The 12,515-nt window shown below is 49.3% G+C and overlaps 1 protein-coding gene across 1 annotated transcript; it reads left to right on the forward strand.

The window, feature by feature from the left end:
- The first annotated feature begins 8,077 nt into the window (after positions 1 to 8,077).
- Positions 8,078 to 10,287, forward strand: LOC119361745 (glucan endo-1,3-beta-glucosidase 11-like). Its single transcript, XM_037626888.1, has 2 exons — positions 8,078 to 9,319; positions 9,946 to 10,287. Exons 1-2 carry the CDS (start codon positions 8,156 to 8,158, stop codon positions 10,015 to 10,017), a joined length of 1,236 nt encoding a protein of 411 aa, XP_037482785.1. The 5' UTR covers positions 8,078 to 8,155; the 3' UTR covers positions 10,018 to 10,287.
- Positions 10,288 to 12,515: the final 2,228 nt, after the last annotated feature.

Consider the following 12,515-nt stretch of genomic DNA (forward strand, 5'->3'; position numbering starts at 1 on the left):
TAACATCACCTACCTTGATGTTTAGGCTGGGCCGAAATTGAGAGAACACCAAGGAAGGTAGTCCCTTTGTAAATATGTCCGCAAACTGAGATGTAGTAGGCACATGGAGCACATGCGCTTCTCCAAGGTTGACACGATCCCGAACAAAGTGTAGGTTAATCTCGATGTGCTTTGTCCGCTGATGCTGCACCGGGTTGGAGGACAAATACATGGCACTTACATTGTCACAATATACCACGGTGGCACGGGTAGGAGGAAGGTGGAGATCAGTCAAAAGCTGTCGGAGCCAACATGATTCCGCGACACAATTCGCCACTGCACGGTACTCAGCCTCGGCACTGGAACGAGAGATGGTGTGCTGCCTCTTGGAAGACCAAGACACAAGATTGTTGCCCAAGAAAACATAGAAGCCGGAGGTGGATTTACGAGTGTCCAGACAACCGGCCCGATATGCATCGGAATAAGAAATCAAATCATGTGAGATGGAGCAGTAGAGCTGCAAGCCAAAGTGAGTGGTGCCTCGAATATAGCGGAGTATCCGCTTGATAAGCTGAAAATGGGAGTCCGGGGATCATGCATGAATAGGAAAACCTTTTGGACGGCATAGGCAAGGTCGGGACGTGTCAAGGTGAGGTACTCGAGAGCACCGACAAGGCTGTGGTATAAGGAAGAGTCTTTGTATGGTGCTCCATCAGTGGAAGAGAGTTTCGAGCGGGTGTCGATGGGTGTAGAGATGGGGTTACAGTTGATCATTTTTGCATGATCTAAAATTTCGAGAGCATATTGTTCTTGGGACTAAAAAATGCCATGGGTGTTGCGGTGTACATTGATGCCTAAAAAATGATGAATGTCGCCTAAATCACTCATAGAGAATTCACACTTCAGAGAATTGATGATGGAATGTAGAAGTGTTGTGGCATTAGCAGTGAGGATGATATCGTCAACATAAATGAGTAGATGCACAATTTGCGTGCCACTATGCAGTATGAAGAGTGATGAATCACACTTAGATGCTACAAAGCCGATGGCATGAAGGAAGGTGGTGAATCGAGTGAACCAAGAGCGCGAGGCTTGTTTGAGGCCATAGAGCGATTTGTGTAGGCGACATACATGAGTGAGCTTAGTGGAATCAATGAAACCAGAGGGTTGTTGGCAATATACCGTCTCGCGAAGATGACCATGCAAAAAAGTGTTTTTGACATCCAACTGATGCATGGGCCACGACTGAGAAGTGGCATGGCTAAGGACCACACAGATGGTGGCCGGCTTGACCATGGGACTGAAAGTTTCGCCATAGTCCACCCCTTCCCGCTGAGTGGAGACGCGAAGAACCCAACGTGCCTTATACTAGGCAAGAGAGCCATCTGGGTTTAGCTTATGATGATAGATCCATTTGCCAGTCACAACGTTCACACCTGCAGGACAAGGAACCAAAGACCAAGTGTCATTCTGCATCAAGGCATTATATTCGTCTAACATCGCGTTGTGCCAATTGGGATCCCTATGTGCAGATTTGTAGGTGGCCGGAAGTGGCGAAATAGGAGACACCGTGAGAACCTTAGGCATAAAATACCCGGCTTTGGCACGCAGTTTCATCTTGTGTGTGTTCTCGGGTGGAGTCATGGGAATAGACTGGGGTGGCAGAGGTGGAACGCGTGGCTAGGTAGGAGAGGGTGGCGTGGAAGAAGAGGTGCGTGCGGGCGAGAGGGAGGCAGTGGGTGGGCTAGCAGGCGCGGTTAGGGCGGGGGAGCTTGCAAACATGGAGGGTGGGGATTCGGGAGCAGGTGGCGAGGCTGATCCAATCGATTGGGTCAGCCTGGAAGCGGGCGACGTTTGGGGTTGGTCAGCAACGTCGGTTGTAGATTTTTGTGGGTAGTACGAGGTAGGTGGGGCGCGATCATCAAGGAGGATCGGCGGAAGCTGCGTGGGAGGCGTGGAATCCGGTGCAGAGGGGAGGTTGTGGCGGGCGGTGTGGGAACAGTATATGGAAATTGTGTCTCGTCAAATATGACATACCAAAAAATAAAAACCCTGCGGGGAGAGAGATATAGGCAACGGTACCCTTTGTGTTCAAGGGGATATACGAGGAAAACACAGCGTACGGAACATGGAGATAATTTGTGTGGGGCGATACCGTAGGTATTGGGAAAGCAAAGACAACCAAAGGCACGAAGGTGGTCATAGGAGGGGTGAGCACCGTGGAGAAGATAGTAGGGTGTGTCAAAATTAATTGGGCTAGATGGAAATATGCCCTAGAGGCAATAATAAAGATGTTATTTATATTTCCTTATATCATGATAAATGTTTCTTATTCATGCTAGAATTGTATTAACCGGAAACTTGATACATGTGTGAATACATAGACAAAACAAAGTGTCCCTAGTATGCCTCTACTTGACTAGCTCGTCAATCAAAAGATGGTTAAGTTTCCTGACCATAGACATGTGTTGTCATTTGATGAACGGGATCACATCATTAGGAGAATGATGTGATGGATAAGACCCATCCGTTAGCTTAGCATAATGATCGTTTAGTTTTTTCTGTTATTGCTTTCTTGATGACTTATACATGTTCCTCGGACTATGAGATTATGCAACTCCCGAATACCAGAGGAACACCTTGTGTGCTATCAAACGTCACAACGTAACTGGGTGATTATAAAGATGCTCTACAGGTGTCTCAGAAGGTGTTTGTTGGGTTGGCATAGATCAAGATTAGGATTTGTCACTCCGTATATCGGAGAGGTATCTCTGGGCCCTCTCGGTAATGCACATCACTATAAGCCTTGCAAGCAATGTGACTAATGAGTTAGTCACGGGATGATGCATTACTGAACAAGTAAAGAGACTTGCTGGTAACGAGATTGAACTAGGTATGATGATACCGACGATCGAATCTTGGGCAAGCAACATACCGATGACAAAGGGAATGACGTATGTTGTTATGCGGTTTGACCGATAAAGATATTTGTAGAATATGTAGGAGCCAATATGAGCTTCCACGTTCCGCTATTAGTTATTGATCGGAGATGTGTCTCGCTCATGTCTGCATAGTTCTCGAACCCATAGGGTCCGCACGCTTAACGTTCGATGACGATTTGTATTATGAGTTATGTGATTTGATGACCGAAGATTGTTCGGAGTCCCGGATGAGATCACGGACATGACGAGGAGTCTCGAAATGGTTGAGAGGTAAAGATCGATATATTGGAAGGTTATATTCGGACACCGGAATGGTTCCGAAGTGTTTCGGGTATTTTCCGGAGTACCGGGAGGTTACCGAAACCCCCCGGGGAAGTAATGGGCCTTAATGAGCTTTAGTGGAAAGGAGAGAAGGGCCTCAAGGGTGACCGCGCCCCCAAGGGCTGGTCCGAATTGGACAAGGAGGGGGCAACGCTCCCCTCTCTTTCCTTCTCCCCTCTTACTCCTTTCCTCCTTCTCTTAGTTGGAATAGGAAAGGGGGGGGGGGCAAATCCTACTTAGACAGGGGGTCCAAGTAGGACCCCCCCTATGGCGCACCCCTTGGGTCGGCCTCCTCTTCCCCCCTCCTTTATATACGTGGGAGGGGGCACCCCAAAGGCACACCAAGTCTTCTCTTAGCCGTGTGCGGTGCCCCCCTCCACAGTTACACAACTCGGTCACATCGTCATAGTGCTTAGGCGAAGCCCTGCGCGGGTAACTTCATCGTCACCGTCAACACGCTATTGTGCTGACGAAACTCTTCCTCGTCCTCAACTAGATCAAGAGCTCGAGGGACGTCATAGAGCTGAACGTGTGCTGAACATGAAGGTGCCGTACGTTCGGTGCTAGGATCGGTTGAATCGCGAAGACATTCGACTACATCAACCGCATTACTAAACGCTTCCGCTTTCGGTCTACAAGGGTATATGGACACACTCTCCCTTCTCATTGCTATGCATCTCCTATATAGATCTTGCGTGATCGTAGGGATTTTTTTAAAATACTACGTTCCCCAACACAAGCATGGTGTACGAGCCCGATCCAGGGGCAGGTGCAGCAGCAGGGAAGGGCGTCGAGCTGGAGTACATAACCGGATACGCCTGCGTGGGAGCGGCGGGACGAGGGCCGAGCACACCAGCGGCGTTCGGCGGCACCCACGCCGGGCGAGGTAGAGCCGCCCCATAGGGCGCAAAATAGCCCATCCATGGAGTGATGGCAGCAGGCTGGGGCGGTGCACGCCCGCTGTCGCCGCGACCGCGCCCTCGGCCGCGGCCACGCCCATAGCCGTCGGTGCCTTGCCCACCGCCGCCCTGGCCGCCGCAAGACACGGAACCAACAGAGGAATCAGGGCCGCCATGTCCAGAGGAGTCGCCGGGGACTCCGCAAGCACCACCGGAGGGGTTGATGCTGCGAGCACTAGTCGAGGAAGAGGACTCGCCTAGTCCACCATGGATGAGAAGGGCCGAGGTGCCCTCAAGCAAGGCCCATTGCTGCATCTTCTCCTTCGCTGCAGAGAGCCGAGAGACGGCGGTCTCGAAGTCGGGGAGGGGCACCGTGTCACCGATGTTGTCGCCGATGGCGTGGAATGGCTTGGCAAGGCCATGAAGAAACTGCGTGGTGAGATCATCATCGGACAGGCGCTTACCACAGTCGCCGATGGCAGTGGCAAGGGTCTTAAGTCGGCGAGTGTACTCGGTGATGGACATGTCGCCCTGCTGTTGGTTGTTGAACTGCCGACGGAGATGGATCCCGCGAGAGGCGCGGTTGGCAAGGAAGTAGCGCTCGATGCGCGTGCAGATGTCGAGGGCGGTGGCGTCATCGGGCATGACGACGTCGAGGAGGGTGTCGACCACAGTGGTATGAAACCACAGGAGGACGGAGATGTCCGCCCGGCGCCATTCTGGACCGGTGGTGTCGGGGTTGGCGCTCTTGTTGATGTGAGCGATCCCATTATACTTGGCTGCAATAGACCGGAAGATCGTCCTCCATCGGTGGTAATTGTTTTGGGCAGGGTCAAGGAAGAAGCGGATGTAGGAGGATATGTTGCAATTGTGAATTGTGAGGGGAGGAAGAGAAACCATGGGAGGGGCGAAGGAAGTGATGGCGCCGGCGGCAGTGGAGTGAAGCGCCGGCGAGGTGTCGGAGGAGGCGGGAGGGAGGGTAGGCGAAGACATTGCCAGTGCGGTGCTAGCCATTGTGCCGGACATGGCTCTGATAACCAAGATAGATGGGTCAACTCTCTCATATATCTCTTCTGTTACATCTGATCTGAACTGCTACATAAGTAGAAGAGAGAGGAAGAGAGTGCAGTGCTAGCAGAGGCACACACAGGTGCATGCAAGCCGTAACAGAAGGACGTGCCTACAGACTAGGGAGAGGTTGTTACATCAAATGTACATGTACGGTGTTTAACATGAGTCACCTACTACAGGTAGGATCAAGGAGCAGACATCCTGGACTAAATCTAGGGCCCCATATCAACAGACAAGAAGGCGACTAGGCTACGGGTGCACTCAGGTGCTCACCAAGCCTTATTCCAGTCGGCCGCATCGCAGTCACTCGACTACCCCACCTGCACTCGGCTAAGGGAGACGTAGAGACCACGCGGGACCTGAAGCGACCAAAGAACATGATGCCTAGCGTTATTAGCGATTAAACCTTCAGTTACTTGTAGTAATGCCTGTAATCAACATAATAATCAATTCCTCCATGTAAAGGGCTAGCTCAAGGGTTCACTCTTATAAGCCATCCTGTAGCACTTGTTGAGGGGTTCACAATCCTTGGTAATTATCCAGACATAAAAAAATAGCTCCAGCAGCTCGAGACGTAGGTCTTTAGCTCTTTCGAGAGGGGCATGAACTCATAAATCTCTTCTGTCACACTACTGTAGCTAGACCATGCTCCTCCATCCTACCCCTCCTTTACTGTCAGATTCATTCCCACGACAAGGAGTGGAAAAGACTAATGGGGGAACATGCCCATTTAGATATTCCATGTATTTTAAACCATCTAAGCCCTAGCACCCCCCTCTTTTACTAAATATAAGGTGTATCAACTTTTTTTGAAGTTAAATATTTCTCTGTTTGCCCAATTTATTAAGAAATATATCAACATCTATAACACCAATAAAATATGAAATCTCGTTTAGTGATTTATCTAATGATACCAGATTTGATATTGTAGATGTGATCATTATGTTTCTTAGTAAACTTGGTCAAATTTAGATAAGTTTAACATCAAATGAGATCCCATATTTCATGTCAGCGGGCATGGCTCATTTGTCCATGAAAAACCAACGCCCAATGACATCCCCTATTCTGCCTCCCCATTTGCATGGTCTGCATTTTTGCTCATTTTTTCTTCAACCAACTTGAACACTTGAAAGACATAGTTTAAACGTGTAAATACATAGTACAAAATTAGAAATCCATACATACTTAAAACATAAATACTATTTAGAGGACATAGTTCAAACATAAGCAAAAAAATCGAAGGATACAACCAATCTATTGGTTTCCATGTTGTATCTACAAATGCTCCACAAGATCATTTAGGTGTTGTTGATGCATTTCTCAATCTGGAAGTTACCGATGCAATCTCAAAAAAATGTGCAACCTAGTTTGCCTCTTGTTCTAGGAGGTGGACATGTGGGCCATGGTTTTTAAAATCAACATTACGGACACCATCATCCTCATCCTCCACAATTATATTTTTCATGATCACACAACAAGTTATCACCTTTCACAATTTATAGAGATCCCACATATTTGCAGGTCCACGAACAATAGCCTGAGGAGATTTGACACTCCAAATGCCCTTTCCACAGCCTTTCTAGAACCTTCATGCATTTGGATAAAGAGACTTTTCATGTTACCCTTTGGCTCGGAGATAGTCGGTCATTGGCCAATGAGGATAGACACTATTGGTAGTTGTGCCCATTAGTGGTATAGTTGCACTTTGAAGGCTACACATGACAAAGTTTTGCAGATAACGAAGATTGCTGAAGCACATAATATCATTGTGAGACCCTGGCATGTCAAAGAAAGAGTGACAAATCCACAGGTCTTGTGATGCCACTGCTTCTAGCATGATTGTGGTCTCTCCGTTATGACCTTGGTATTGCCCTTACAAATCTATCAACCACCTGCTACCAACAGTTCTGCAATATCTAGTGCATGCAATCGATGGAATCGAGCATATTGAGAAACCCTCTTATACTTCTTCAAATGCCAAAAGTTTGGTTGTGTCAATGACATTAGGCTTTCTCAAGTACTTTTTTGCCAAACACATGGACCATGAAGTGACAAATTTGAACATAGTTTTGAGTTCGCCGGCACAGATGCCACTACGTAGATGGTCAATGATGCGCGAGGTGGATGAAAAAGACGACGGACTGCGTTTGCTGTGATCGAACGGGAACCAGTGCCAGATCGGACGGCTGGCCTAGACAGCTGATTTCTCTAGGAAAGAAATTATCTGGTTGAATCCTAGCAGCCACCATTGCACAGCGGTAGTAAACCCCCAACGCTCCAGCCACTCTAAGACTAGCCACAATGGAGAGTAACATACACTAGTAACATACACATATCCCTAGACTATATTACTACCTTCATAATGGATAGTAATATAGGTGTAGTGTCATGCAAAGTTTCATTTATTAGGTTATAGACTCATACTGCATTGGGACATGTGATGTTACAGTAACTAGCTAAGGCTGGTTGTAATGGGGAGTATCATATGCTAGTATCATGCATATGATATTAGTGTATGATATTACCTCCCTAATGCATAGTATCATATATTAGTGTCATGTAGTACTCTATTTATTGCCATGCATGACACAAAGTAGTATAACATTTATTATGATACGGTATCATGATATGATACTCCTTCCTCTCTTTCTTCATTTAATGCTATGACACCTCATAAAATTGACTAGTTGGCATGCATGATACTAGCTATGATACTACCATTACGACCAGCTTAAGTTACTAGAACTACCTCTCTCTTCATTAAGTCGTTGTCATATAGACAAATTTACTGAGTTAGACTTGAAGTTATTGTTGAAGTTACTCCCACTGTGGCTAGTCTAAGCCAAACCCCTTCTCCAGCTCACTCCGCAATCTCACTCACTCCAGCTCTACTGTATCGTTTATCCACGTCTCGCACGCAGCACACATTGCCGTGACAAGACAATGCCGCTCCTGCTCCTCCTGCTCGTGCTCCTTCTGCCGGCCGCTCCCGAGGCGACGCCGTCGGCGCTGCTGGGCATCAACTACGGCCGGGTGGGGGACAACCTCCCGCCGACGACTTCGGCCCTACAGCTCCTCGCCGGCCTGGGCGTCGGCCGCGTCCGCCTCTACGACGCCGACCCGGCCACCCTCCGCTCCTTCGCCAACACGGGCGTGGAGCTCGTCGTCGGCGTCCCCGACGAGTGCCTCGCCGCCGTCTCCACCCCCTCCGGCGCCTCCTCCTGGGTCCGCTCCGTCATCCAGCCGGCGCTCCCAGCCACCAAGATCGCCGTCCTCACCGTCGGCAACGAGGTGCTCACGGGCGCCAACAGCTCCGCGCTCTCGCCGTCGCTGCTCCCGGCCATGCAGTGCATCCACGACGCGCTCGCGCAGCTCGGCCTCGACAGGCAGGTCGCGGTCACCACCGCGCACAACCTCGGCGTGCTCGCCACCTCCTACCCGCCCTCGTCGGCCTACTTCCGCAAGGACCTCCTCCCGGTCCTCTGCCCGATCCTCGACTTCCACGCCCGCACCGGCTCGCCGTTCCTCGTCAACGCCTACCCCTACTTCGCCTACGCCGAGGACCCCGCCGGCGTGGAGCTCGAGTACGCGCTGCTCGAGCCCGGCCACGGCGGCGTCCCCGACCCGTCGTCCGGATTGCGATACCCCAACATGCTGGTGGCCCAGGTGGACGCCGTGTACCACGCGATCGCGGCGGCCAACCGCGCGGCGGCGCGCGCGGTGGAGGTGCGCGTGTCAGAGACCGGGTGGCCGTCGGCCGGCGACGGCAACGAGACCGGAGCGACGCCGCGGAACGCCGCGAGGTACAACGGCAACGTGATGCGGCTGGTGGGCGAGGGCAAGGGCACGCCGCTGCGGCCGGACGGGGCGCTGCGCGTCTACATGTTCGCGCTCTTCAACGAGAACATGAAGCCCGGCCCCTCGTCGGAGCGCAACTACGGCCTCTTCAAGCCCGACGGCACGCCGGTGTACGAGCTCGCCTACCGCCTTCCCAAGGACAACGCCACCACCTCATCTGGCGCCGGCGGCACCGGAAGCATTACCGGCGGCGGGCCGCAGAGCAATGGCTACTACAGCATCTCAGCATCATCGGCAAAGGCAAACATGGGGAGGGCTCTGCCTTTTGCTTTCTCCATGCTTTGCATCGATTCCTTTCTGAACTGAAAAAGCTCCATTTTGGACTAGTTTGCAAAGCTTTCATGGTAAAAGTGTAGGCAAGTTGAAAAGGTTGCATCATTCATGCTTGCTGATGTCTTTTGATAGCCCCAAGGTAATAATATCATGGCATAAAAAGGAGCATGCCATTGCTTGATCCAAAACTCTGTTTCTATAATCATAACCATGGTAATTTGAAAGCATATAAGATGTTCTAACTTTTTCTGAATCGGATGTACATAGACGCGTTATAGTGTGTTGTTCACTCATTTCAGTCCGTATATAGTCCATGTTGAAATATCTAAAACTTCTCATAATTCGGAACAGAGATGGTACATTATAAGAACATGCCACTGGACTGACATGTGGGCCGTCGATACACACAACCTGCTTGTTCTGTGTGACCATATGCAATACAAAACTATGAAACCATAAAGGGGGAGATAAATGCCAAGTGACCTGTAATCACAAACGAGAAGAACAAATTCTGAGTGACCTGTCTTCATGTTGGCTCTGCTACCTTTTGGTCACCCGCTGATGTGTCTCCTTGTGTTTGCGCTTGTTCTTGTGCTTGGTAGGGTTGGTGGACATGGACACAAGCAACCATGGCAGCATGTGAGGCTGTCCTGTTGATGATGATAGCATTCTGATTCTGAGCAACTTCCAAGTGGTGTTTAGATGGAATGATATGTGTGGATGGAAGGAAGGAAGGAAGCCTCTGGTGTCTGAAATGGGGTCAGGGGAGTCCCTGGTTTCTTGACGCTCTGTCATGGAGAAACTATTTTGTCCTTCCGCTCCAATCTTCCATGTTAATTCAGTTGATGTGGTCCTGTAATCGGTGGCAAGCTAATGGGTTAGTCAGTGTCATCAAACCAGGCACTTTTGTTTTTGTTTTAATGGGTTAGTCCCTGGTTTATTGATTGTCAACTCACTGGCTGGCTCCATCCATACTACTAGAAAGCACTTCAAATTTTTGTGGCAATATTCGAGACAAGCCTAGTAAAATACGTTCGTTCAAACACTTGTTTTGACAATATACTCCTTTCCCCGTTTCATGTAAACAAATCTAGTAAATACAAAGATACATAATAAGTTTTTGTGACAAAGTAAAAATACATCGTACAACCGGGGTGTAGATACATTCATGTCTCATACACTAATATGTGGTAGTATATATCTCAAATATTATTAGATTTATGATTATGAAAGAGAGGCTGCCTTCTTCAATCCCCATTAATAGAAACCAAGGTCACGTAATATTTCAAATATGGATTTGTATTTGCACATATACACGAGTATTTACCTTTTTTGTATTTGGTATCTAAAAACTGGTACATATACTACATAGGTGGTATTATATTATATACTCCATATACTACTGCGATGTATTCTGCATTTGGTAGTACTGAAAATATCCAGTGACAGGTGCATTTAGAGCAACTCCAATAGGGCGATCCATTTTGTCTATTTGGATCATCCAAACACAAAACTTGGCCCAACGGGACGACCCAAACGGATGCCTGTGTCCGCGTGCTGTCCGTCCCCGACCCAAACTTGGCCCAAATCTGAGAAGAAATGGGTATGAAGCGGACAGAAGTGGACGCTCTGCTCGACCGCTGTCGTCCGCTCGTGTCCGCCCTTGGTCCCACTTAGCAGTGAGCGCGCACAAGCTGGCGTCCCCACCCAGTTGTCCTTCCCCGCCTTCTCCGCCGTCCTCGAGGCCCGCCGCCGCGCTCAGTGGCGCAAGCTGCATCCCACGCCGTGGTCCAGGATGACGGGGGGATCTCCGCTGCCGCCTCCCGTTCTGAGCTAAGCCGACTGGGCCGGGGAACTGCACGCAGGCGGCGCGGCGCCGGGAAGAGCCGGGGAACTGCAGATCTCGTCGGCGGCGGCGCATGGCCGGCGAGTCGTGCGGGAGCCGCAAAGCTTCACGCTGTAGCAGATGTAGGAGGCGCTGCTCTGCGACGACCTGCACACCGTCCTGGTGCGCGCCCACGGCGAGAAGCAGGGAAGCGGGAAGCCGGGGCTGAGCGGCGAATGGCATGAGTGTGTGCAGGCGCGGCAGAAGCCGGACGAGGCTATTTTGTCCTCTTTTGTGTTTTGGCGTTGGATGATCGCCATGTCCGCCCCATGTCCGCCAAGCGGACATGAGACCCAAACGGATAAAAAATAAACAAAATCCGTGTCCGTTTGGGTCCCTACGTTGGAGTTGCTCTTATATAGTCCCACATAACGCACAACAAACCTAATTACATCCATTTTTTAAGTTACAGAAGATTGGCCACATCACACAGAGCATAGGTACTGCATCCAAAATAATCTTCTTCTATGTAAAACATAGAGATGGACTGAACTGGACCGGAGGAACATATGCTCTGCTTTTTGCGTGCATCGGCAGTACTTTCTCCACTAGAAGAGAAAAGGCTCTTTACCTTGTACTGCTAATAGGAGCCTTTATGTCTTTGCTGCAGGAATAATTCAGCCGGGTGTAAATTGCAGCGGAAAGAGGAATGGTTTTGGGTGGACCTTTGGGATGAGATGTGTGATCACCTGCGCTGTCTCTGAATCGAGTGTGTGTTTTAGTCCCATATCTCGTATCACAGTTGAGCTAAAACCCCTTATCTCCAAAGGGTTTTACATTTTCTTTGCAAGAAATCAACGCAAGGATTCAGCATAATCGAATACTAGCATACTACAGGTGTTGAAAACCGCACGTGCTCATGCCACGCACCGGCTTCGGAGTATTATCCAAAGTGTCGAGCGGGTAGAGAAAAGTATAACTGTGTCTGTATGATACACAAGGCGACCTAGAACTAATTTGGCAAATAATTGCTCTAGTATAGTATGGCAAGGTTGGTTTAGTTTTGATGCTTCAATGAAAGGAAAGACTGCCAAATAGTACCTCTGTAAACTAATATAAGACGTTTTAGGGAGTAGAAATAAGTAGTGGGACGGGATACTCCCAGGCATGGTACTTTACAGAGCAGCAAAGTAAGAAAGTAGAGGGCATAACAATCCAATGACTTATATTGTCTCTTTGTGTCTACACTCAACATTACTTTGAAAGGACACTTAGCAGGAATCGAACACGACTATGACTATTTCAAATAGCTACACAAATTAAGAAAAACAGACCGGAAAGCATCCT

The sequence above is a fragment of the Triticum dicoccoides genome, chromosome 1A (genome assembly GCF_002162155.2).
Source record: "Triticum dicoccoides isolate Atlit2015 ecotype Zavitan chromosome 1A, WEW_v2.0, whole genome shotgun sequence".
NCBI classification, from domain to species: domain Eukaryota; kingdom Viridiplantae; phylum Streptophyta; class Magnoliopsida; order Poales; family Poaceae; genus Triticum; species Triticum dicoccoides.

Coding starts and splice junctions, on each gene's coding strand:
- LOC119361745 (XM_037626888.1), top strand. CDS start 8,156: ATGCCGCTCCTGCTCCTCCTGCTCGTGCTCCTTCTGCCGGCCGCTCCC. Junction 9,320..9,945: donor CATCGGCAAAGGCAAACATG/GGGAGGGCTCTG, acceptor TGTGCTTGGTAG/GGTTGGTGGACATGGACACA.